The 25664-nt window shown below is 46.4% G+C and overlaps 1 protein-coding gene across 1 annotated transcript in view; it reads left to right on the top strand.

The window, feature by feature from the left end:
• The window catches only part of mcm3ap (minichromosome maintenance complex component 3 associated protein), a 132871-nt gene that overhangs the window by 33661 nt on the left and 73546 nt on the right, over nt 1–25664 (top strand). The window contains exons 6-10 of the mRNA XM_070876281.1: nt 1392–1531; nt 3712–3909; nt 7360–7628; nt 18246–18408; nt 20223–20383. Coding sequence (XP_070732382.1) covers nt 1392–1531; nt 3712–3909; nt 7360–7628; nt 18246–18408; nt 20223–20383 — 931 coding nt within the window. The remainder of the gene's footprint in view (nt 1–1391; nt 1532–3711; nt 3910–7359; nt 7629–18245; nt 18409–20222; nt 20384–25664) is intronic.

Here is a 25664-nt window from a genome sequence, read left to right as displayed (position 1 = left end):
GGCCCATCGTGTCACGGACCTCGGTCAGCAGGCCTGAAGGTTACATTTAAACCTATGAACAATGGCGGAAAGGTAAAGAGAACCCAGCCCAACCAGTCCGCCCCACACAACTGCGACACCCCTTACACTAAAACATTCTACATTCCACCCCAACTGGAGCCATGTGATAGCCTGGGAGAGGCAAAAACCAGATAAAGAGCTTTTAATTTTGTCGTCTTGCCATTTTTCCCTACTCTGGACAATACTTTCTGGTGCACTCTTAGGTTTATATGCTCTGTCCCTTCCTGTCAGTTTGATTATCATTATCCCTATCGCTACCCTGCACTATTGCTTTCTCCTTTTTCTGACTTTTTAAATTTCCCCTCACCTCAATTCTCCCCCCATCCCCCGCACTATTTAGTTTAAAGCCCTATCTACAACCCTAGTTATTTGATGTGCCAGGACACTGGTCCCAGCTTGGTTCAAGTGGAAGCCCATCCCAACAGAACAGCTCCCTCTTTCCCCAGTACTGGCGCCAGTGCCCCATGAATCGAAACCCATTTCTCCCACACCAATCTTTGAGTCACACATTCATCTCTCTGATCTTATTTACCCTATGCCAATTTGCTCGTGGCTCAGGTAGTAATCCAGAGATTATTACCTTTGTGGTTCTGCTTTTTAATTTGGTCCCAAGCTGCTCATACACCCTCAGCAGAACTTCTTTCTTTGTACTCCCTATGTCGTTGGTACCTACTTGGACCATGACAACTGGATCTTTCCCCTCCCACTCCAGTTCCTCTCCAGCCCAGAGGAGATGTCCTTAACCCTGGCACCGCAGGCAGCACAGCATTCATGACTCACACTCTTGGCTGCAGAGAACAGTATCTATGCCCCTAAGTATACTGTCTCCTTCCACTACTACAGTTATTTTTACTCCCCCCAACTTGAATGGCTCCCTGTACCATGGTGCTGTGGTCAGTTTGTTCGTCCTCCCTGCAGTCCCTGCTCTTGCCCACACAGGGAGCAAGTACCTCGTACCTGTTGGACAAATGCAAAGGCTGAGGCTCCTCCAATGCTACCTTCTGGATCTCTATTCCTGTCTACTCGTAAGTGATGAAAGGTACAGCCAGACGGGGAGGCTTCATTTAAGGGTAAGGTGTCATCGTCCCAATTAAAAGTTGCATCAGATGGGAATGAAAAGACTTATCAGAGAAGTGAATGAAAGAGTTGAAATGTGGTAATTGAATTTAATTTTATAACCAACCTGATCGAGTGATGAACATTTAAGGACAGAGGTGGAGTGATTTCCAGTGTTGGAGTTGGGCATGATACGGTATTGGGTGATTGTTGAGATTTTCATACTTGCAAAACAAAAATATTGCACATATCGGATTCTCCTTATGTGTTCACAGCCAGAGTGAAAAGAACGGAGCTGGAGAAGGCTACAGCTGTGGTGGGGACCTGTCTGGACATGTGCCCAGAGAAGGAGCGTTACATGAGAGAGACAAGATACCAGCTCAGCTCTTTTGAGATCGTACCTGGCACTGACAAGGTCAGTTTCCAATTCCCCAATTACTTATTCCACGAAGATCATTCTGAAGTTTGTTTATGATACAAACTATTCATTCGGGCAACTTTGGTTTCCATTTTTACAAGTCTGATCCCAACTGGCCACCATTTTTGTCTAACTTTATTTGCAGTCTAATTATTTGGTTTAATGATGTGTTCTGGGGTAAACTGTCTGAAAATGAGTGTGACTCCATCTCGCCCTTCCCCTTCACTGGGGTTCAGAGTGACAGAAGCCTTGATTATTTTACAGTTATTTCTTTTCCTTTTGTAAGGAAAAGGTTAATCAGACTGTCTTAAAGTCTGCTAATATACTGCTATTGATTTTGCTTGTATTGTAGTATCGTAATAGTAATCATTGTATTGTAGCAATAGTAACCATTAACCTTTGCTTGTTAAGTGGGGTTAGATGCAGTGCGCACTAAACTGTTGAACTAAGACCGACCTTAAAGCAATGGTCAGTTTAAGTCACTTCAGTAAACCTAATTTAAAGACCTGCAAGTGCAGGAGAAACCAGTTAATTCTGCAGAGGAAAACATCTGGGTATACATCTTCCTTTTAAATTGTGTTTTCTGTAGAAGCAGAAGATTAACTGGTATGAAATTATACTGAATTAAAGGCAGACTTGTAATTAAACATTTCACTAGGTAGAATAGCAATTATATGTAACGAGTGAAAGTATCAATAAGATAACAAAGTAGGAGAGTTGTAATGGTGCACGGAAAAATAACTGGTCAAGTAAGGAAAATAAAATTATTGATGAGGGATAAGCTTATTAAAATTCATATGCGGTTGTAGTTTAACTTTTGTATAATCGTATGCAGCAACATGTGGATTATCACGTAGCGGGAGTAAGAAAAAAGTATTAAAAAGTGGGAGATTGTACAGATACCTAGGATTCAATAGGATCTGATCAACTTGTATACTGAGTTTGGAATTGTGAAGCGTTTTGAGTGCCTCGACTAAACCAGCAAGGTTCAGTTTCAAGTACCGTCTTTTAAGTGAATGTTAAAGTACTATTGCATGTGCTGCATGGTTAGTAAATCTGCGCTGCGTGATAGTCAATGTTTAGGAACCTTACTAATTTGAGGAGTAAATTATAAATAAGAACACATTATCTAGCGTTCCCTTTCGTTCTTCCCTTCCCCTATACACTGTAACTAAGCCATGTATGGGGTGGGTTTGTGCAACCGTTTTGTGCCAGTGTTGTTGCACAACCCTCTGTTGGGAGGTGCGTGATGCCAGTTAGACTCCCTTTCATGGAGGAAGCATCTTGCTTCTGCTCACAGCCAGGCTGAAACCAGCCTGCTGGGGTAATTGTGAATCCCAACCCTTCCTGCTGGACTCACTGTGTGAATCCCAACCCTTCCTGCTGGACTCACTGTGTGAATCCCAACCCTTCCTGCTGGACTCACTGTGTGAATCCCGACCCTTCCTGCTGGACTCACTGTGTGAATCCCGACCCTTCCTGCTGGACTCACTGTGTGAATCCCGACCCTTCCTGCTGGACTCACTGTGTGAATCCCGACCCTTCCTGCTGGACTCACTGTGTGAATCCCGACCCTTCCTGCTGGACTCACTGTGTGAATCCCGACCCTTCCTGCTGGACTCACTGTGTGAATCCCGACCCTTCCTGCTGGACTCACTGTGTGAATCCCGACCCTTCCTGCTGGACTCACTGTGTGAATCCCGACCCTTCCTGCTGGACTCACTGTGTGAATCCCGACCCTTCCTGCTGGACTCACTGTGTGAATCCCGACCCTTCCTCCTGGGGTCATCGTTTGGACCCCTTTTTGTCATTCTCTACTGTTTACCCTTCTGGTTCATTGTCAGTTGGAACAGTCAGGTTTTATTTTGAACACTACTTACAAGACCTGCTGTTCCCCAGCTCTTTCAACCAGTGGTGCTAAATACAGATTTGTACATGGTTCTGAGTAATTACTTGGCCTGTGTCCCAGCTACCTCTGCTCTAAGCATTCATATTATTTCTTTAGCACAGCAATTTTCCTGGCTACATGTGCCATAGTGACTTGTTACAGTACACTGCAGAATTCACCTGCCCCAACTATCTTATAAATCCTCAGACTTCCAATGTTGCTGAAGTTCTAAAGACTCCATATTGAAATTAAGTCACAAACTGGCAGTAATATGTTTGCCACACCACAGGTTAACCATGAAGCTACAATCAAAGAATATAGCAGGTCTTCTGCAGACCAGGAAGAACCTTTACCCCATGAACTTCGACCTGCCGCTGTCCTGAAAATGACGATGGATTATCTAGTGACAAAGATCATGGATCTGGGTGAAGGCAATTACCGGGACTGGTATGACTTTGTATGGAACAGAACTCGTGGAGTGAGAAAGGTGAATTAATAAGGCTCAATTAATATTTAATGCACGTATTGACATATCTCTTTCACATCTCTCCAAGCAGATTATCCATTGGGGAAATTGTTCTATCAGCAACAGGTATGTACAGGTGAAGTGGTATGCTGTAATTCTATCCAAGCTTACCAGTACCAAGAGGGGTTACCACAGATCACCGCAACTCACTGATGCAACTTCTGGTATTTTGGAATTTGAATAATGGGTGGGGTCCTTGAGAAGCCTATGGCATCCTCGTCCTTCTAGATGTAGGAGTTTGGGTGAGGCATGATCCAATGAAAAAGTTAAAAGCACAAATTGATATGCTTTGCATTAGCACCTTTCATCGGACAGTCCAGGCTGATGATAAGGGTATTGCGCTTGCAGGCTCAATAACGTAGTAAATCAAAATATTTTCTTTGCAACACTGTGGTTGCTTGTTTGAGTCCCGGGGCTCATTGACCTGTGAATCAGAACCACAAAAAGACCGATTTGGAATACAGGCAAATCTCGATTATCTGTACACGGATCTAACGGAGAACCCGCTGGCACGGCGTTTTTAAAAACTGTTGCACACGTGAATATCTCGATCACCTCAAGTGTCAATCACACAAGTATGAAGCTAACATAATAAAATAATTTATAATTTTGAGACGATATGAATCCATTGTCATGTATTTTATTACGTTCATGCTATGATAACACGAACTAAAGTCTTTGTGGTTGGTCCTATCACTGTCAAATTTCAGCTCTGAGACGTGCACTCGCCCTAGCGGCAAAATAGTTTACCCAGAATAGCCCAATTCCCGAGGGTCCCGGATAATCGAGAGTTGCCTGTACTTAGAATTTGGCCGTCTCAATCTAGTTCCAGTGAGCATTGGTCCACAACATACAACTGTCCCTAATTCAACACTAAATTTGCATTACGACTTCGAGAGGCCACAGGATGACTGGTGTGAGAAATGGAAAGCATCAATATTTTGGGGACCCTCTTCTGAGGTTGAGGATTAAGTATGTTGTTGGGACAGAAAGGGTCATTACTGAAAATCTAACATTGACACCGGGTGCCTGAAATGACAAGTGTATCATTCCCCAGCGCTAAAATTTTCATTTTAATGAGCAGGAAAAAAAAATGACCTAATGCATATACAGTATGTGCGATGCTTAACAAAGCGATATTCTGAACCATATAGATTAAGTTCCAGACTCTGTTTTTAGTCGGTGATGACAGGGCGAGTTTAAAGAAAGAAAAGCAAGAACCTGTATTTCTTTTACGCTTTATCATGTCCTTGAGACCTCCCAACGGATGAAGTGCAAATATTGTTATGTAGTCTATTTGCGACTCCAAACAGCAAATTAATGATTTAGCAGTTACCTGTTTTTGGTGGTGTTGGTTGAAGAATAAATTTTGATCAGGAAAGCTCCCTGCTTCTCTTTGGATAGTGCCATGGGATCTTTACATTTACTTGAGATGGCAGATGGGCCGCAGTTTAACATTTCATCTGACAGTGCATCGCTCCTTTGGTACTTACTGAAGTGTCAGTCTAGATTTATGTGCTCAAGTCCTTTTACAGTGTCTGGCAGTACCGTCAGTACTGTACCCCAGTATTATACAGTGTCAGACCTGGACCCATGAGTACTGTCCCCCAGTGTTAGTAACAGACCTGGATCTACCAGTATTGTACCCCAATGTTACAGTGACAGACCTGTATCCACCAGTACTATATCCCAGTGTTGTACTGTGACAGGTCTGTACCCTCCAGTACTCCCATGCTCGTACTCTATATTACAAAATGTCAGACATAACCCAAGGTTAGAGAGCAGAAACTGGACTTTGATCGGTCTGTTTTTTCACAGTTTGGCCCCAAGTTTCGCCATGATTTGCTCCTGATTTTTAGGAGCAACTGGTGTAGAACGGAGTATCTTAGAAATCGGAATTCTCGCCATTTAGTTTGCTCCAGTTCTAGTCAGTTAGAACAGTTTCACTTTGGAACAGAATTTTTTTTCAAAAGGGGGCGTGTCCGGCCACTTATGCCTGTTTTCAAAATTTCGTCAGTGAAAACTTACTCCAAACTAACTTAGAATGGAGTAAGTGAAGAATTTTGTACGCTCGAAAAAACCTTGTCGACACTTTAGAAAATCAGGCATAGGTCACAAATCAGGCGTAGGGAATGGCGGGGGGGGGGGGGATTTAAAGGGAAGTTTACAAACATTAAACACTTCAGTTTTACAAATAAAGAGCCATCATCAATAATAAATGATAAAAACATCAATAAATCAACCAATAAATCAATCAAAAAAAATTAATAAAATAATTTTTTAAAAAATCAATAAATAAAACCTTTTCTACTTACCGACTGCAGCACCGGGAGCCCTCCAACAGCGTGCTGGGATGCTCCCCCCCACCAGTGTGTCTCTGTCAGTGTCTCTATCTTTCTGTCTGTCTGTCTGTGTCTCTCATTCTCTGTCTGTCAGTGTCTGTGTTTCTGACAGCGAGGGGGCGAGGGGGGAAGCAGAGGGGGCGAGGGGGGAAGCAGAGGGGCAGAGGGGGAAAGGAGATGGGGAAAGGAGATGGGGGAAGGGGGGGAAAGAAGATGGGGAGGGGGGAAAGAAGATGGGGGGGAGGGGGGGGTGAAAGGAGATTGGGGGGGAGGGGGGGGCTGAACGGGCCGGCCCCAGACTTCGGGCAGGGCTCGTCTCCAGCACCAGATTTACAGGTAGGTGGCGTTGGGTCGGTGGGGTGGTGGGAGGGAGGTCGGTTCGGTTCAGGTCGGGGGGAGGGAGGGAGAGGGAGATCAGGTCGGGTCCAATCGGGGGGGGGGGCCGCGTAGCGGGAGTCGGGTCGTTGTCGGAGGCACGGGGTGGGGGTGGGGGGAAGCGGGAGTCGGGTCGGGTCAGGTCCGGGGGGGGGGGGCGGGAGTCGGGTCGGGAGGAAGCAGGAGCTGGCCGTGGGAGGAGCCTTATTCACGCAGCCCCAGTGAGGCCATTCGACCAGGGCTAGGGGCTGCGTGCTTCGGCCCCTCCCACACAGTTTTGGGCGCCTGGAGCTACTGCACATGCGCGCCCACTGTAGCGCGCATGTGCAGAGGTCCCGGCACTGTTTTCAGTGCAGGGACCTGGCTCCGCCCCCTGCAGCTCCTGCTGCGCTGCGCCGAGCTGCAAACGACCTGCAGGGAGCTGGAGAATCTGGAAGGTTTTTTTAGGCAGACTTTGTAGCGCGAAAAACGGGCGTCCAGGTCGGGACTGCGCCGTTCTAGGCGCGGCTTGAAACTTGGGCCCTTTAAGTGGGCACAGTATAAAAAATTCATACATCTTTCCTTACACTGTACTGAAATCCCAGTCACATCACTGCCTCAGAAATTGTGGGATAATGTATATTGACGTTGATTCAAATATAAAGTGGGCTGTAGCTTCCTATTGACGCACTGTGTTTTCTTTCCCTTCTGTCAGGATATTACTCAACAGCACCTGTGTAATCAGCTGACAGTGGTGCTTATTGAGAAGTGCACCCGATTCCACATCCACTGTAGTCATTACCTCTGCGAGGAGCCAATGTCCTCATATGATGCCAAGATAAATGATGAAAACTTGACCAAGTGCTTGCAAAGCCTGAAAGAGATGTACCAGGACTTGGCCACCAAGGATACCTACTGTGAGAATGAGGCAGAGTTTCGAGGCTACCATGTTCTTCTCAATCTCAATGAGGGAGATATTCTTCGGTGAGCGGAGTTTTCAATACTCTATCTATCTTTACTGCACCAGGTTCCCTTTCCCTGTCACCAGATGAGCTTTGACCTAAATTGAAGTAGAAGATTGTGTAATGAGCCTTGATTTCAGGATGGTGAAGATGCATGTAAGAGGAAGTGTGGGTAGGATGGAGTGTTTTCATGTTTGGAGGAATAATGTAGGAAAGTTCAGAGGGGTACTGCCCAAAGTAATGAACCTTAGGCCGTCCCAAAGCGCTGTACAACCAATTAAGTACTGTGGCAGTGCAGTCATTGTTGAAAGAAAACACAGCAGCCTTAGTTTAATGTCTCATCCGAAAGACAGCATCTCTGAAAGTGCAGCACTCCCGCAGTACTGAATAGAATTGCTCTCAAGCTTCTGGAGGTGGGGTATAAACCATAACCTTCTGATTCAAGTGGGAGTGCCACTACTAAGCCAAGGCTGATAGTTAAAGCAGTAAAACTGCAGGTTATCTCTAGCACATTCTACTCCAATGTATGTAGGATTGCACCAGTGCTAGGCAAGGCAGTCAGTGCATAGAATTTATAAGTTATTGCACTTGCATGTTTCAACTTGAAAGGTGGCAGCTGAGCGGCAACCTTGAAGAGATACATGATAATTGTAAAGGTTAATCTGTAGTACTCTTTCAAGTTAAATCATGATTGGGGGAGTAAATGCAAACTGGTATTTGCACGTTATGGACTGATTTCTGGAAGTACATCTTCACAAAAAGCCTGGAAAAGTACCTGGTAGGGTAATGGAGTATAAATTTTGTGATTGTTGACCGTTGTGGTTGGATCTGGGTTGGTTGCTGTGACTGGCTGGGGGCGTGTATATGATGGGTCTAGTGGAAGAACGAGCTAGATGGGGCTTCCTTCATTTGTGCTTTATCTTTGTTCTATTTGTTATTCATTTGCAATTTAGACCTGAAGCAGTAACCCAGCTCAGTGATTGGGTTATGCAGTTACTGCTCCAAACATTGGGCTCCATTTTCCAGAGTTATATGCGCTGTTTTTTTGGTGCGCGCTGCTTTTTTTGGCCTAAACTAAAATATTCAAGTTTCCCCAAAGATTGTGCCAGTGTAACTCAGTTAGTTACGACTTTTTTAGTTATTTTTTATGTCATGATGCGTAACCTGATGTCTGTGCTGTTTTTCACGTTTATGCAAGTTTGGCCAACTAACATTTTTCCTAGGACGGCGTATATGACCAACTCCCAAAAAACATAGAAACATAGAAAATAGGTGCAGGAGCAGGCCATTCAGCCCTTCTAGCCTGCACCGCCATTCAATGAGTTCATGGCTGAACATGAAACTTCAGTACCCCCTTCCTGCTTTCTCGCCATAACCCTTGATCCCCCGAGTAGTAAGGACTTCATCTAACTCCCTTTTGAATATATTTAGTGAATTGGCCTCAACTACTTTCTGTGGTAGAGAATTCCACAGGTTCACCACTCTCTGGGTGAAGAAGTTTCTCCTCATCTCGGTCCTAAATGGCTTACCCCTTATCCTCAGACTGTGACCCCTGGTTCTGGACTTCCCCAACATTGGGAACATTCTTTCTGCATCTAACCTGTCTAAACCCGTCAGAATTTTAAACGTTTCTATGAGGTCCCCTCTCATTCTTCTGAACTCCAGTGAATACAATCCCAATTGATCCAATCTTTCTTGATAGGTCAGTCCCGCCATCCCGGGAATCAGTCTGGTGAACCTTCGCTGCACTCCCTCAATAGCAAGAATGTCCTTCCTCAAGTTAGGAGACCAAAACTGTACACAATACTCCAGGTGTGGCCTCACCAAGGCCCTGTACAACTGTAGCAACACCTCCCTGCCCCTGTATTCAAATCCCCTCGCTATGAAGGCCAACATGCCATTTGCTTTCTTAACCGCCTGCTGTACCTGCATGCCAACCTTCAATGACTGATGTACCATGACACCCAGGTCTCGTTGCACCTTCCCTTTTCCTAATCTGTCACCATTCAGATAATAGTCTGTCTCTCTGTTTTTACCACCAAAGTGGATAACCTCACATTTATCCACATTATACTTCATCTGCCATGCATTTGCCCACTCACCTAACCTATCCAAGTCACTCTGCAGCCTAATAGCATCCTCCTCGCAGCTCACACTGCCACCCAACTTAGTATCATCCGCAAATTTGGAGATACTGCATTTAATCCCCTCGTCTAAATCATTAATGTACAATGTAAACAGCTGGGGCCCCAGCACAGAACCTTGCGGCACTCCACTAGTCACTGCCTGCCATTCTGAAAAGTACCCGTTTACTCCTACTCTTTGCTTCCTGTCTGACAACCAGTTCTCAATCCACGTCAGCACACTACCCCCAATCCCATGTGCTTTAACTTTGCACATTAATCTCGTGTGGGACCTTGTCGAAAGCCTTCTGAAAGTCCAAATATACCACATCAACTGGTTCTCCCTTGTCCACTTTACTGGAAACATCCTCAAAAAATTCCAGAAGATTTGTCAAGCATGATTTCCCTTTCACAAATCCATGCTGACTTGGACCTATCATGTCACCATTTTCCAGATGCACTGCTATGACATCCTTAATAATTGATTCCATCACTTTACCCACTACTGAGGTCAGGCTGACCGGTCTATAATTCCCTGTTTTCTCTCTCCCTCCTTTTTTAAAAAGTGGGGTTACATTGGCTACCCTCCACTCCATAGGAACTGATCCAGAGTCAATGGAATGTTGGAAAATGACTGTCAATGCATCCGCTATTTCCAAGGCCACCTCCTTAAGTACTCTAGGATGCAGTCCATCAGGCCCTGGGGATTTATCGGCCTTCAATCCCATCAATTTCCCCAACACAATTTCCCGACTAATAAAGATTTCCCTCAGTTCCTCTTCCTTACTAGACCCTCTGACCCCTTTTATATCCGGAAGGTTGTTTGTATCCTCCTTAGTGAATACCGAACCAAAGTACTTGTTCAATTGATCCGCCATTTCTTTGCTCCCCGTTATGACTTCCCCTGATTCTGACTGCAGGGGACCTACGTTTGTCTTCACCAACCTTTTTCTCTTTACATACCTATAGAAACTTTTGCAATCCGCCTTAATGTTCCCTGCAAGCTTCTTCTCGTACTCCATTTTCCCTGTCCTAATCAAACCCTTTGTCCTCCTCTGCTGAGTTCTAAATTTCTCCCAGTCCCCAGGTTCGCTGCTATTTCTGGCCAATTTGTATGCCACTTCCTTGGCTTTAATACTATCCCTGATTTCCCTAGATAGCCACGGTTGAGCCACCTTCCCCTTTTTATTTTTACGCCAGACAGGAATGTACAATTGTTGTACTTCATCCATGCGGTCTCTAAATGTCTGCCATTGCCCATCCACAGTCAACCCCCTAAGTATCATTCGCCAATCTATCCTAGCCAATTCACGCCTCATACCTTCAAAGTTACCCTTCTTTAAGTTCTGGACCATGGTCTCTGAAATTACTGTTTCATTCTCCATCCTAATGCAGAATTCCACCATATTATGGTCACTCTTCCCCAAGGGGCCTCGCACAATGAGATTGCTAATTAATCCTCTCTCATTACACAACACCCAGTCTAAGATGGCCTCCCCCCTAGTTGGTTCCTCAACATATTGGTCTAGAAAACCATCCCTTATGCACTCCAGGAAATCCTCCTCCACCGTATTGCTTCCAGTTTGGCTAGCCCAATCTATGTGCATATTAAAGTCACCCATTATAACTGCTGCACCTTTATTGCATGCACCCCTAATTTCCTGTTTGATGCCCTCCCCAACATCCCTATTACTGTTTGGAGGTCTGTACACAACTCCTACTAACGTTTTTTGCCCTTTGGTGTTCTGCAGCTCTACCCATATAGATTCCACATCATCCAAGCTAATGTCTTTCCTAACTATTGCATTAATCTCCTCTTTAACCAGCAATGCTACCCCACCTCCTTTTCCTTTTATTCTATCCTTCCTGAATGTTGAATACCCCTGAATGTTGAGTTCCCAGCCCTGATCATCCTGGAGCCACGTCTCCGTAATCCCAATCACATCATATTTGTTAACATCTATTTGCACAATTAATTCATCCACCTTATTGCGGATACTCCTTGCATTAAGACACAAAGCCTTCAGGCTTGTTTTATTAACACCTTTTGTCCTTTTAGAATTTTGCTGTACAGTGGCCCTTTTTGTTCTTTGCCTTGGGTTTCTCTGCCCTCCACTTTTCCTCATCTCCTTTCTGTCTTTTGCTTTTGGCTCCTTTTTGTTTCCCTCTGTCTCCCTGCATTGGTTCCCATCCCCCTGCCATATTAGTTTAAATCCTCCCCAACAGCACTAGCAAACACTCCCCCTAGGACATTGGTTCCAGTCCTGCCCAGGTGCAGACCGTCCGGTTTGTACTGGTCCCACCTCCCCCAGAACCGGTCCCAATGCCCCAGGAATTTGAATCCCTCCCTGCTGCACCACTGCTCAAGCCACGTATTCATCTGCGCTATCCTGCGATTCCTACTCTGACTATCACGTGGCACTGGTAGCAATCCCGAGATTACTACTTTTGAGGTCCTACTTTTTAATTTAGCTCCTAGCTCCTTAAATTCGTTTCGTAGGACCTCATCCCTTTTTTTGCCTATGTCGTTGGTACCAATGTGCACCACGACAACTGGCTGTTCTCCCTCCCATTTCAGAATGTCCTGCACCCGCTCCGAGACATCCTTGACCCTTGCACCAGGGAGGCAACATACCATCCTGGAGTCTCGGTTGCGGCCGCAGAAACGCCTATCTATTCCCCTCACAATTGAATCCCCTATCACTATCGCTCTCCCACTCTTTTTCTTGCCCTCCTGTGCAGCAGAGCCAGCCACGGTGCCATGAACTTGGCTGCTGCTGCCCTCCCCTGATGAGTCATTCCCCTCAACAGTACCCAAAGCGGTGTATCTGTTTTGCAGGGGGATGACCGCAGGGGACCCCTGCACTACCTTCCTTGCTCTACTCTTCCTGCTGGTCTTCCATTCCCTATCTGGCTGTGGACCCTTTCCCTGCGGTAAGACCAACTCACTACACGTGATACTCACGTCATTCTCAGCATCGTGGATGCTCCAGAGTAAATCCACCCTCAGCTCCAATTCCGTAACGCGGACCGTCAGGAGCTGGAGGCGGATACACTTCCCGCACACGTAGTCGTCAGGGACACCGGAAGTGTCCCTGAGTTCCCACATGGTACAGGAGGAGCATAACACCCGACCGAGCTCTCCTGCCATGTCTTAACCCTTAGATACACTTAAACTGGTAATAACAATGTTAAAAGTTACTGACCAATATAAGAAGAAAAAGAAAAACTACTCACCAATCACCAGCCAATCACTTACCCCCTAGGCTGTGACGTTACCTTTGTATCTTTGCCTTCTCCCTGTAGCTGCACCGGTACGCCTCTCGCCGATCCCGGACTCGCGCTGCTCCGAGCTCCCGCCTCCTCGACTGACTGCTCGAACTGCCCGACTCCCGCTGGCCTTTATAGGCCTCTCGCCGACCCCGGACTCGCGCTGCTCCGAGCTCCCGCCTCCTCGACTGACTGCTCGAACTGCTCGACTCCCGCTGGCCTTTATAGGCCTCTCGCCGATCCCGGACTCGCGCTGCTCCGAGCTCCCGCCTCCTCGACTGACTGCTCGAACTGCCCGACTCCCGCTGGCCTTTATAGGCCTCTCGCCGATCCCGGACTCGCGCTGCTCCGAGCTCCCGCCTCCTCGACTGACTGCTCGAACTGCCCGACTCCCGCTGGCCTTTATAGGCCTCTCGCCGACCCCGGACTCGTGCTGCTCCGAGCTCCCGCCTCCTCGACTGACTGCTCGAACTGCTCGACTCCCGCTGGCCTTTATAGGCCTCTCGCCGACCCCGGACTCACGCTGCTCCGAGCTCCCGCCTCCTCGACTGACCTTCTGGGCACTTAAGAAAAACCAGCGCACATTAAAAAATCAGTGTAGAAAGATGCCATTGTTTTTATATGAAGTTTTGGAGGGAGTCAAGAACACATTAAATATGCATCAGGAAGCTTAATTTTTTTTCAAACTTAAAACGCAGAAAATGTAAGTCTAATGCAATTCTTTAATTTTAGATTTATTTCAAAGTGTCACGTCACCAGTGAACGTCTCCAAACCGGGCTCGAAGGCCCCTTGCCCGGACACAGGGGCTCGGCTTCAAAAGAAGCCTGGGGGTGGGGGTATGTGGAAGACTAACTGAAGGGATGAGAACCGTTACACTATGCAGCAGCATCAAAAGAAGCCGAGCCCCTGTGTCCAGGCGAGGGAGCGATTCTGCCGGCCAACCCTCTAGCCCGGTGAGGAGATATTCAGTCAGTACTTAGAAAAAAATCTAAAATTAAAGTATTGCATTAAACTTTGTTGCCCCAAATGTCCTCATTTGAATGCCTAGCTTCCCATTCTAAGCAAGCCTATCGCGCATGCGCAGACCTGGGTGTAATCCATACTAGGGCGTCGACCTTGGGGAGAGAGAGAACAAAGCAGCTTGTCTTGCTGTTTTGAGCTTCTTGCAAAGGTACAATTTAATCACGGGGGGCAAAACTGACAATGCCATACCTCGTGCAAGCCTTCTGCATGATGGTGCTGCGGAGGAGATGATTGATGCAACGTCATCGCATGAGAAACCTCGGAGCAAGTAGGATGATGGGCAGGAGGCCTTACCCACTTTGGTTATATCGAGACAGGCGTTCATACCTGCACCTGAGTGATGCAGACTGTGTGGGAAGGCTGCGTTTCCGCAAAGAAGTTGTAACTGAGATCTGAGAGTTAGTAAAAGCAGACCTGCAACCTAGAAGCGTCAGGAGGACAGCTTTGTCAATTGACGTGAAGGTGACAGCTGCACTTTCATTCTATGCATCTGGATCATTCCAGGCCACAACTGGGGATGTGTGCGCCATTTCTCAACATGCAACATACATCTGCATTCGGCAGGTGACTGCTGCATTATATTCCCGGAGGAATGACTACATAAAGTTCCCCATGACCGCCCAGACAATGTGTGAAAGGGCTGTGGGCTTCTCCAGGATTGCTGGCTTCCCAAAGGTGCAGGGCTGCATTGATTGTAGCCACATCGCCTTGCGAGCACCTTTGGAGGATTCCGAGATATACAGGAACAGAAAAGGCTTCCATTCCGTTAATGTGCAGCTCGTGTGTGACGACATGCATCAGTTGATGCGAGATAACGTGGGAGCACCCATGATGTGTACATCCTACGTGAGAGCGCTATATCTGCCATGTTTCAGCAGCAGCCAGAAGGGCAGAGATGGCTGCTGGGAGACATAGGGTACGGCCTCGCCACCCGGACGTAAGCTGACTGGGCATACAACATATCACACATTGCGACGCGCAACATAAGAGAGGACCATTGGCATCTTGAAATAGCGTTTCCGTGCCTGGAGCATTTCGGAGGCTACTTGCAATACTCTCCTGAGATTGTTGGTCAGTTCACTGTTGTGTGCTGCATGTTGCATAACTTAGCCATCATGAGGCAGCAGCAGCTGGTAGTGAAAGACCCACCTGCGGTGAGAGTGGCTGATGATGAGGAGGAAAATGCAGATGAGGACAAGGAAGCCATGTAACTTCCTGAACCCGGAGCACGACTGCGGAGGAAAACGGGCCGTCGTGCCCCTTTTAATGATTGCTTGAGCCTTGTGCCAGCAGCTCATCTGTGAACGCTTTGCTGCCTGAAGGCTCAGCGGCAACTATTCTAAATGGACCATGTTTACTGTTTGGACCTGTTCCGTAATGTTGTGTTGTGTTAATGGAACAAATAATGGAAATGATTCAGTTATAATTTGAAATATATTTTATTCAAAAGTTTAACAAACACTTGTTTGTACTTAAATTTGATAAAAATATTCTTGTATCAAACTTTAACGTTTTCAGTTAAGATCACTTACAAGCTAAAAGATCACAAACTTTTAAACTTATACATTTTTCCTAACTTATAAAAAACGTTTATTTTTAGAATAGTTACAACAGTAATAATAACATAATAAAGACAACAACAGCAGCAGCAGCAAAGAAAGGTTGCACCCATCTCTCCTCCACCTTATTCTAAGACCGCCCGCTGCACTTGGTCTTCTTTACTCCACCCCTGCCTGCAGGCGATGGCGCAGCATTTCTCGGGTTGGTACCAAGCTTATTCTTTCGAACATCTCTGGTAATGTGCACTTCTTGATGGGGAGGGGGCGGGGGGCGGGGGAGGTGGTAATGTGGAAGGCCCGGCTTGGACCTCTTCAGAGGCTGGTCTAGGGATTGGAGTGGGAGTGGCAGTTGATTCTATCAATGGACACGGAGTCTGGGCGTGTTCCTTTATTGCAGCAGCTAACTCCGACATTCCCTCTCGTGTTCGCTGCTAGTGTTTCAACTACCTGCAACATTCCCTCCCTCATGTGCCCGGACAGTGTTCCCATTTCTCGTGAGAGTGTTGTTACTTCTCCCGACAGTCCCAATACCTCATCACCCACCCCACTGATGGTGTCCAGGAGTGATCGGGTAAGGTCAGTGCTCCCCGTCTTCATTGCCATCATCTGAACCACATCTGTTAGAACCTGCACGTCAGGAGAGCACTGATGAACTCTTCTTCCCCTCCTCACCCTGGGTGTGGCTCGCTGCATCCCACTGGGACCCGCAGCCTCGGATGGTGGGGCCCTGGGTGTGCCTCGCTGTACCCCACTGGAATCCCCAGCCTCGGACTGTCAGAAACCATGGAATATCCCAACAGTCATACCACTCAGGAAAGGGCATGGCACCTCAACGGGCAGCACCTGCACATCCTCCAGAGTGAATACAACAGTGTGGGCTTCATCCATCACCTCTCCCTCCCCTGCTCTTGCTCTGGAAGGTGGAATTGGAAGATGTTCTCCTTTTCAGGCTCGTCTGCGTCTGAATCTTCTGCATTGGCTTCAGCCTTGTCGGGGTTTGCCTCAAGTTCTGCAAAATATATCAGAACAGACAAATAGTTAGCAGCAAAGAAGGGGGCGGCAGGGTGGCATGAAAAGGACCACGATGACTGATAGCACATTGCATCAACCAAAGCGTAACTGACTGAGACATCTCCATGAACCGAAACATGGCTAGCTCGCTCAGTACTTAACATTTAGCAAAGCCAGACTGTGGAATTTGCAGGACTTACCCTCTCCCTTGGGTGTGGGCCCAGCTTGTGCAGTGGTGGCTGCTTTTCTCCAGGCAGGACCCATCAAAGCAGCGATCCTGTCTTCCAAGGGTGTCACTGGGTGCTGATTTGCCGGGCGTCCTCCTGTTCGCGTTCTTTCTCGTTTGTCGTGTGCCACCTGCCTCTGTAAAGATGAAAATATAACTTTTTAGAGCGTGTGTCTTTCTGCTGGATGGGGCATTTACAATTGCAATTCCATTGAATAAATGAAAATGTTACTTGCACTAACTATTTGACCAAGGTCCTGTCACTTCTTTTTGCACTGGCCTTCAGACCTCTGGGTGGTTACAGTAATTTTCTGCAAGTGGGTTCCAGCGTTTCTTCATTTCTTTTGGTGAAACTTTTGTGTGACCTCTGCTGGTTTACCGTAACTTCCTTGCTTTTGTACTCTATGCCTCTGTTTATAAAGCCAAAGATCCCGAATGCCTTTTTAACAACTAAAACGTACATTTATATGGCACCTTTAACATAGCAAAACACCCCAAGGCACAAAATTTGACACCAAGCCACACGAGATATCGGGACAGATGAGTTTGGTCAACGAGAGAGGTTTTAAAGAGCATTTTAAAGCCAGAAATTGAGGTTGAGAGGTTTAGGAAGGGAATTCCAGAGCTTAGGGCCTAGGCAGCTGAAGGCATGGCTACCAGAATTGGAGCGGTGCCAAGATTTCAAAGGCTTGTTGGGCTGGAAGGAAATTGCAGAGATAGGAAGGGGTGAGGCCAAGGAGAGATTTGAATACAAGGATGCGAATTTTAAAACTGAGGTATTGTTGGACCAGATGCCAATGTAGGTCAGCGAGCTGATGGGTGATCGTGACTTGGCGAGAGTTAAGATGTTAAGATACGGGCAGCAGAGTTTTGGATGAGCTGAAGTTTACAGTAGGTGCAAGGTGGGAGGCCAGCCAGGAGAACATTGGCATAGTCAAGTCAAGAAGTAACAAAGGCATGGATGAAGGTTTTAGCAGCAAATGGGCGGAGTCGGGCGTTATTAAGGAAGTGGAAGTAGGCAGTCTTGGTGATGAAGCAAAAATGTGGTCGGTAGCTTATCTCTCTGTTAAATACGACATAATAGCTTTATAACTTATGCTGCCACCTTCAAAGATTTGTGTATGTGAACCCTCCGGTCTCTCTGTTTCTGCACACACTTTAAAATTGTACCATAAAATATGCAGGGAAGATCCTTAATTTGCAACCATGCTCTTTATATATAAAAAAAAAGCAATAAGCACTGAATTGGGGAAAAAAATAGAGATTTATTTATAAAAATAGAAGTTTCTTCTGTTGGGCATCATCAAATCGCCAATTGGGCAGACAAGGCCCTATTCCTTCTCCTCATTCGAGGCAGCTCTGCTGGCTTAGTGTAGTTGTAGTTTAACATGGATGACTTACTGTTTCACGTTTTGTGCTCTTCTAGGGAAGTCCAGCAGTTCCGCCCAATCGTCCGTAACTCCCCAGAGGTGAAGTTGGCGGTCCAGGCCTTCGCTGCTCTGAACAGCAACAACTTTGTGAGGTTTTTCAAGCTGGTCAAGACAGCCTCCTACCTCAGTGCCTGCATATTGCATCGCTACTTCAAACAGGTACAGCCAGTCACCTGGCAAGCTGTGCATTAACATAAGAATTACTATCTACTGGTGATTGTTCTTTGAATGTGAAGGCAGAGGATTGCAGGTACCTTTTTATGAGTTGCTACTCTTGTAGCTGGCTATGATTTTGTGGATTTTTTCCCTTATTTTTTGCTTACTTAATTTTACTTTAAAGTTTGGGGCAAAACTTTGATTTTATTCCACCACCCACCACCTTCCAATTGTTTTTTCTCCTCACATTTTCTCCTCTCTTCTGAAGGTGCTGACTCATATTTGGGCTTCACAGGTGTCAGCATGTGTCTGCTGCTGCAGTCACTTGTTTATGTGTAAGCTGAGATAGTGATTGTTGCCAGGCTATTCAATCACAGCTTTTGAACCTGCACCTGTCCTTGCCCAATATCCAGCTGGATAATGATCAGTAGCGAGAACCCTCCCTAACCAAAAGGAGCACAGAGGACAATTGTGGCATCCCCTATCACTGCCCTTAGCACAGTTCGGCAGCCCTTCATATACCACATGATTCAGCAGCTGAGTGACATCAACAGCTGAACCATTGCAGAAGCTAGAGTGATTTAACATTCTGAATGTTCTTCTGTCTTTTGGTGAACTTCGGCCATTTATATGACAAATTGCCCCCATCAGTTCAGCAATAACCTTTCATATTTTTCCTGTTATTAAAATGAAGAGACTGTTTTCTTTCTGCTACTTGGGAATAACCACTCCAGCTTCTGCACTGAGGTCATTGCCTGCCATATTAGCACATTGCATCCTACGCCAAAAATCGTTGCAGAATAATTTCTGTTCTTGAATTTGCAACAAGAGCTCGTATGGATTAGGAGCCTGTTAAGATCTTGAGATCTAAATTCTTGTCCAGAGTGATGAAATAAAACTGCTTCCCTCTGCTGGCTGTAAGGGTCCTTAGAGAATGGGGTTTGAGGCAGTCTCAACTTGGTTCCTAACTAGTATCAGTACATTCATAAAACTGCTCATAGCATCCAATCATAAATCTTCGAGCAATAAGGATGGCTGGAGTTGAAATAGGAAAATTCACACCAATGCAGAAAGGGGCACTCTCCCTAGAATGAGACAAAAACATGTTGAGGTACAGTAAATTGATTCTTAAGAGGCATTTGTACTACAATTTAGTGTGAAGTGGTTTCAGCTTTACACAGACACTAAATTTATGTTGCATCAGTCGAATGTCGTGGCCCAAGCTCCAGTGTCAGGTTAGATCCTGACTCTGTATTCAGGCTGCATTTGCATTCTACCTGCAGCATTGCACATCGACACTACAGCTGTAGTGGATGTTCCTTTCACCTCGGTGTGGTCTCTCTGATTTGGGAGTGCTTATTGCTAATACCGGGTGCCAAAGGTGGAAAAGTATTCTGTTTCCCATCATTGACGCCCATCAACTTAATCTGTACAAGGCCAAGCTCAAGAATGTAGAATTAGTGTTTCAAAAGTGAGATTGATAGATTTTTGATGGCAAGGGTATTAAAAGTTGCGTAACAAAAGTGGATAGATGAAGTTAAGATATAAATCAGCCATGATCTAATTGAATGTTGGAACAGCCTCGAGGTGCTGAATGGCTTCCTCCTGTTCCAGTGAACATGTAATATGAGGAAGATATACCGAGGGCCCTGTGCATTGTGGAGCTGATTTCACTTGTTGGCAAACTTTTGACGAACCACTGGGTCCTATCCTCTCTCATCTCCTGCTGTATATTAATGAACAATCTGGGTCAGGTAGGTGACAGTTACTAGGAGAACATTGTTCCAAATAGGCAACGTTTTGTTGGTTTCTTTCAGGTACGTCGTGAAGCTCTGAAGACTTTGAATTTTGCCCTCACGGTGAGTTCTCAGCGATCCACAATGTTCCCACTGGACACTCTTGTTCGAATGTTGCTCTTTAAAGACTGTGAAGAGGCAGCAGGATTTGCCAGGGACTATGGGCTGAGTTGCAATGATTGGTAAGTGTCAGAAAGAGGTGGGGTGTTTAAACTCTGTTTTTAACCACCTTCCTTCCTTCCTTCCTTATTAGCTGCTCTTCTTGAGGTATGTTCTGCAACTGTAGCAGATGCAACACCTGTCCCTTTGTTGCTTCCTGCACTTTCCCATATCTATTCTACCGTGTTAGCTGCTGACAGTGTGATCACCTTTATATCAGGAAGTCACAGAGATTGGATAACTGCTGAATGTCTGAATGATCCTTGGTTTTCCTATGGCCCATCACTTCAGCTCCAGCTAAACTCGACGCAAGCTTCAGGAGCGCCCTCTCCTCCTACTGTGCATTCATTATCCCTCTGCTGTGAACATTGAATTCAATAGCTTTAAGCCTCAGCTGCTGCCCCAATTTTCCTCCTGGAGTCTCCCAATGGGTGTCTTTTACCTTGGGCCCTCCATGTCTACTTGCTCCTTTGTCTTTCAAATACTTGGATAACTACATCCCCTCTTTTAGAGTTGACCCTCATATATTTTTCAGGGTGTCATTGGGCGTATTGTGGAGCCCCAGTACTATGTATAAAGTTTCGATCATTGTTCCCTATAGAATGAATTTATCTCAAGCTCTGAATATTTGACATGACATATGGTGTTCTGCTTTGGAATTTATTCATTAATAGTGCAACAGTGTTGGAACAACGCCTTTTCAAACTCCCGGGCTCACAAAACTCAAGCAGAACAAAGAGAGTAAGAAAAATGAGCGCAAGTAGGACTGAGTTGTCTGGTTTTCAACAACAACAACAACAACTTTTATTTATTTATTTATTTATTTAGCGCCTTTTAACATAGTAAAACATCCCACAGTGCTGTTTAAGACAAAACAAATAAATTTGACCGAGCCACATAAGTAGTAGTTACGGCAGATGACCAAAAGCTTGATCAAAGGTAGGTTTAAAGGAGGGTCTTAAAAGAGGATAGAGAGGTTTAGGGAGGGAGTTCTAGAGCTTAGGGCCCAGGCATCTGAAGACACAGCCACCGATGGTTGGGCAGTTATAATCAAGGATTCTCAAGAGGGCAGAATTTGAGGAATGCAGACACCTCGTGGGATAGTGAGGTTTAAAGAGTTTACAGAGATGGGGAGGATTATCAGGGATATTTTCAGCATTTTTAAATCCATTAATAAATATACTTTTCAGTATTACCTGCCTGTTGGTGGAATTCTGGAGTAGATTTAATTCCTGTGCTCAACTTATTCTCCCCACATTGTTTTCATGACATGTCCTGTCTTGACTTGCCCTTCGCAGTTCCATAAAAGACCTGCTTCAGCTTGTGGCCTTAATACAACAACAACTTGCATTTATGTAGCGCCTTTAACAGGGAGTGCTATCAAATAGAATTCGACACCGAGCCACATAAGAAGACATCAGGATCGGTGACCAAAAGCTTGGTCAAAGAGGTAGGTTTCAAGGAGGATCTTAGAGGGAGAACAAGGTAGAGAGGCGGAGAGGTTTAGGGAGGGAATTCCAGATCTTGGGGCCTGGGCAGCTGAAGGCATGGCCGCCAATGGAAGGCCGATAGAAATCAGGGATGCTCGAGGCCAGCATTGGAGGAGTGCCGATATCTGAAGGCTGTAGGGCCAGAGAGGTTACAGATAGTGAGGGTTGAGGCCATGGAGGAATTTGTGCACTATGATGAGAAATAGTTAACCAAGCCCCTTGAGCTCCTTTGACATAAGAACATAAGAAATAGGAGCAGGACTAGGCCATTTGACACCTCGAACCTGCTCCGCCATTTAATACGATCATGGCTGATCTGATCATGGACTCCGTTCCACTTCCCTACCCGCTCTCCATAACCCTTTTATTTCCTTATCGCTCAAAAATCTGTCTATCTCCACCTTAAATATATTCAATGACCCAGCTTCCACAACTCTCTGGGGCAGAGAATTCCACAGATTTACACAGAATTCAGAGAAGAAATTCCTCCTCATCTCAGTTTTAAATGGGCGGACCCTTATTCTGAGACTATGCCCCCTAGTTTTAGCTTCCCCTATGAATGGAAATATCCTCTCTGCATCCACCTTGTCGAGCACTCTCATTATCTTATATGTTTCGATAAGATCACCTCTCATTCCAACCTACTCATCTATCTTGATAAGTCAACCCCCTCATCTCCGGAATTAACCTAGTGAACCTTCTCTGAACAGCCTCCAATGCAAGCATATCCTTCCTTAAATTCGGAGGCCAGAACTGTACGCAGTGCTCTAGGTGTGGCCTCACCAATACCCTCTACAGTTGTAGCAGGACTTCCCTGCTTTTAAACTCTATCCCCATTGCAATAAAGGCCTTCCTGATTACTTGCTGTACCTGCACACTAACTTTTTGTGTTTCATGCACAAGGACCCCCAGGTCCCTCTCTACTGAAACACTTTGCAATTTTTCTCAATTTAAATTATAATTTGCTTTTCTATTTTTTTCTGCCAAAGTCGATAATCTCACATTATACTCCATCTGCCAAATTTTTGCCCACTCACTTAGCCTGTCGATATCCCTTTGCAGATTTTTTGTATCCTCCTCACAATTTGCTTTCCCACCCATCTTTGTATCATCAGCAAACTTGGCTACATTACACTTGGGGCTAGACGTTCCACTTCACATCGCTGGGCTAGTGCCCATATATCACCCAAAACGGCAGGCTATTGCCCATTTTGACTAAAAAGTGGAAAGTTCAACTTTCGGCTCACGTCGCCGAGATGATTGCTGAAGTGATTGCCCACACTTCACCGAGTGCAACTTTTGGCACATCACCGAGCTGATCGCTCGCCGAGAACACCGCTGGAGAATAGTTGCTTTTCCCTGGCCTTCCTCACATAACTCGGCCCTACGGATGCCATTTTGAACACCCGAGGAAGGGAGTAGGCTGCTTGAACAAGGGGCTTAAAAATTTGAATGATATCTTAGGGTCTTTTATAGAGATCCACTAACATTTATACTTATATTTATAATTATATTTGCATTTATTTTAGTAGAAAGGGTAGTTAGTAGCAGAAAGGGCATTTATATCAACAGTGATAGTAATAGTGGTAGTGATGGGGCCTGCAGCTTCTCTACCATTACTTATAACTGCTGAATTGCTGGTGTCTGAGGTTGGAAGGGTTGGGAGCGGAAGGAGCAGCGTGGCAGCCGAGCCCAGCAGTCTGTGCGGCCCCCGGCCTGCGAGCACCATCAGAGCAGGCCAGGGAGCGGAAGGAGCAGCGTGGCAGTGTGGCAGCATACCACCCAAGGGAGCAGCATGTGCTGGAGCAGGAAAACAACGGCAGTGAAAAGGAACATCACCAAGGTCCAGGTCAGTGAATGGAGCGTGGGCAAGTACATCAGGAGTGGCGGGAGACTGTAGAGGGACGTGATCGGGGCCCAGGAAAGGCACGAGTTCGGGGCCCAGAAGAGGCGAGGACCCAGGGGCAGCACGGGCCAGCCCACTGCAATATGTGTGCGCACTAGGTCCGTGCAGCAGAGCAGATTTCCAGTCATCTTGGTTAATCCTTGCTACTGGACCAAGACCTAGCTCTGTCAAGCCTGTGTGGTGGCTGGTGTGCAACGGTCACCACACGTTTAAAAAAAATCCAAGCACAGGCATCTTCCACCCTTCAAGATTTAGTTCGGACCTGGAATTTTAGGTCTGTCATTGAAACACCTGTGAACTTTTTGACGTGGAAGCAAGTCATCCTCTGTTTGATGGACTGCCTTTGATGATTAGTGAAGAGGCCAATCGAAGAAGTCGCAGACTAACGCGTGGGCGGAGGAGGAGACCGTACAGCTGACGAACTTAAAGGGAAAAGCAATCTTACCTCAACTTGTCTGATAATGCGTGCCTTCGGGGGCTGCGCTTCCGAAAGCAGGTCATGGATGAGATATGCCAGCTCATCAAAGGGGATATGGAGCCTAACAGCACCAACAGGACCTCACTGCCAATGAGGTAAAGGTTACTGCACCACTATCCTTTTACGCATCGGGCTCCTTTTCAGGCTTCAGCTGGCGACATCTGTGGTATCTCAGCACGCCACACACTGCTCCATTTGACAGGTGACTGAAGCCCTTTACACACGCAGGATGGACTTCATAAGCTTCCCTATGACCAGGGAGGCGCAGACTGGGAGGGCTTTGGGTTTCTCCAGAATAGCAAACTTCCCGAAGGTGCCGGGAGCAATAGACTGCACGCACATCGTCCTGAAAGCACCTTTACAGGATGCAGAGGTACTTTGTAACCGAAAGGGATTTCACTCCCTGAATGTGCTTGTTGTCGACCACAACCAAATAATCATGGCAGAAAATGCTAATTTTCCAGGCGACATCCATGATGCTCACATCCTGCATGAGAGCGCTGTCTGACATGTTTGACAGTCAGCCAGAAGGTCATGGTTGGATGCTGGGAGATAAAGGATATGGTCTTGCCAGCTGGTTCATGACCCCCCCCCCCCCTGCGTAATCTCCAGATGGAAGCTGAGAAGCTTTACAACGAAAGTCACATGGCTACACGCAATATCATCAAAAAGACAATTGGAGTGCCCAAGCAGCGCTTCAGATGCCTGGACCACTCTGGAGGAAGCCTACAATACCACCCTGACCAGGTCAGAGTTTATTGTGGTGTGCTGCATGTTGCATAACCTAGCTATAAGGAGAGGACAACAAATGCCAGATGGGATTGCCGGTCCACCGCAGGAAGGAGTGGAGGTGCAAGAGACAGACGAGAAGGAGGCGGAGGAGTCTCGTGAGGACCTTGGGGAGGGCAATCAGGCAATCAGCCTGCCGATGAATCCATGGCCTCACGCGCCCCATGTGCCCCCACCCCGCAAGAGACTGGAAAAACCCCATGGAAGTTACGCAGCTGCAAAAATGTTGTGTCAGCAGCTCATAAATGAACGCTTTGCATGAACTTACATTGGGGACAGTCACCGTTACAGTTATGGTCCAGAACCAGGGGACACAGTCTTAGGATAAGGGGTAGGCCATTTAGGACTGGGATGAGGAGAAACTTCTTCACTCAGAGAGTTGTTAACCTGTGGAATTCCCTGCCGCAGAGAGTTGTTGATGCCAGTTCATTGGATATATTCAAAAGGGAGTTAGATATGACCCCTACGGCTAAAGGGATTAAGGGGTATGGAGAGAAAGCGGGAAAGAGGTACTGAGGGAATGATCAGCCATGATCTTATTGAATGGTGGTGCAGGCTCGAAGGGCCGAATGGCCTACTCCTGCACCTATTTTCTATGTTTCCCTCCAGATCCTTTTCCGCCCCCGTATCTTAACCCCATC

The sequence above is a fragment of the Pristiophorus japonicus genome, chromosome 3 (genome assembly GCF_044704955.1).
Source record: "Pristiophorus japonicus isolate sPriJap1 chromosome 3, sPriJap1.hap1, whole genome shotgun sequence".
Lineage (NCBI taxonomy): Eukaryota > Metazoa > Chordata > Chondrichthyes > Pristiophoridae > Pristiophorus > Pristiophorus japonicus.
This window is presented reverse-complemented; position numbering and strand designations above follow the sequence as displayed.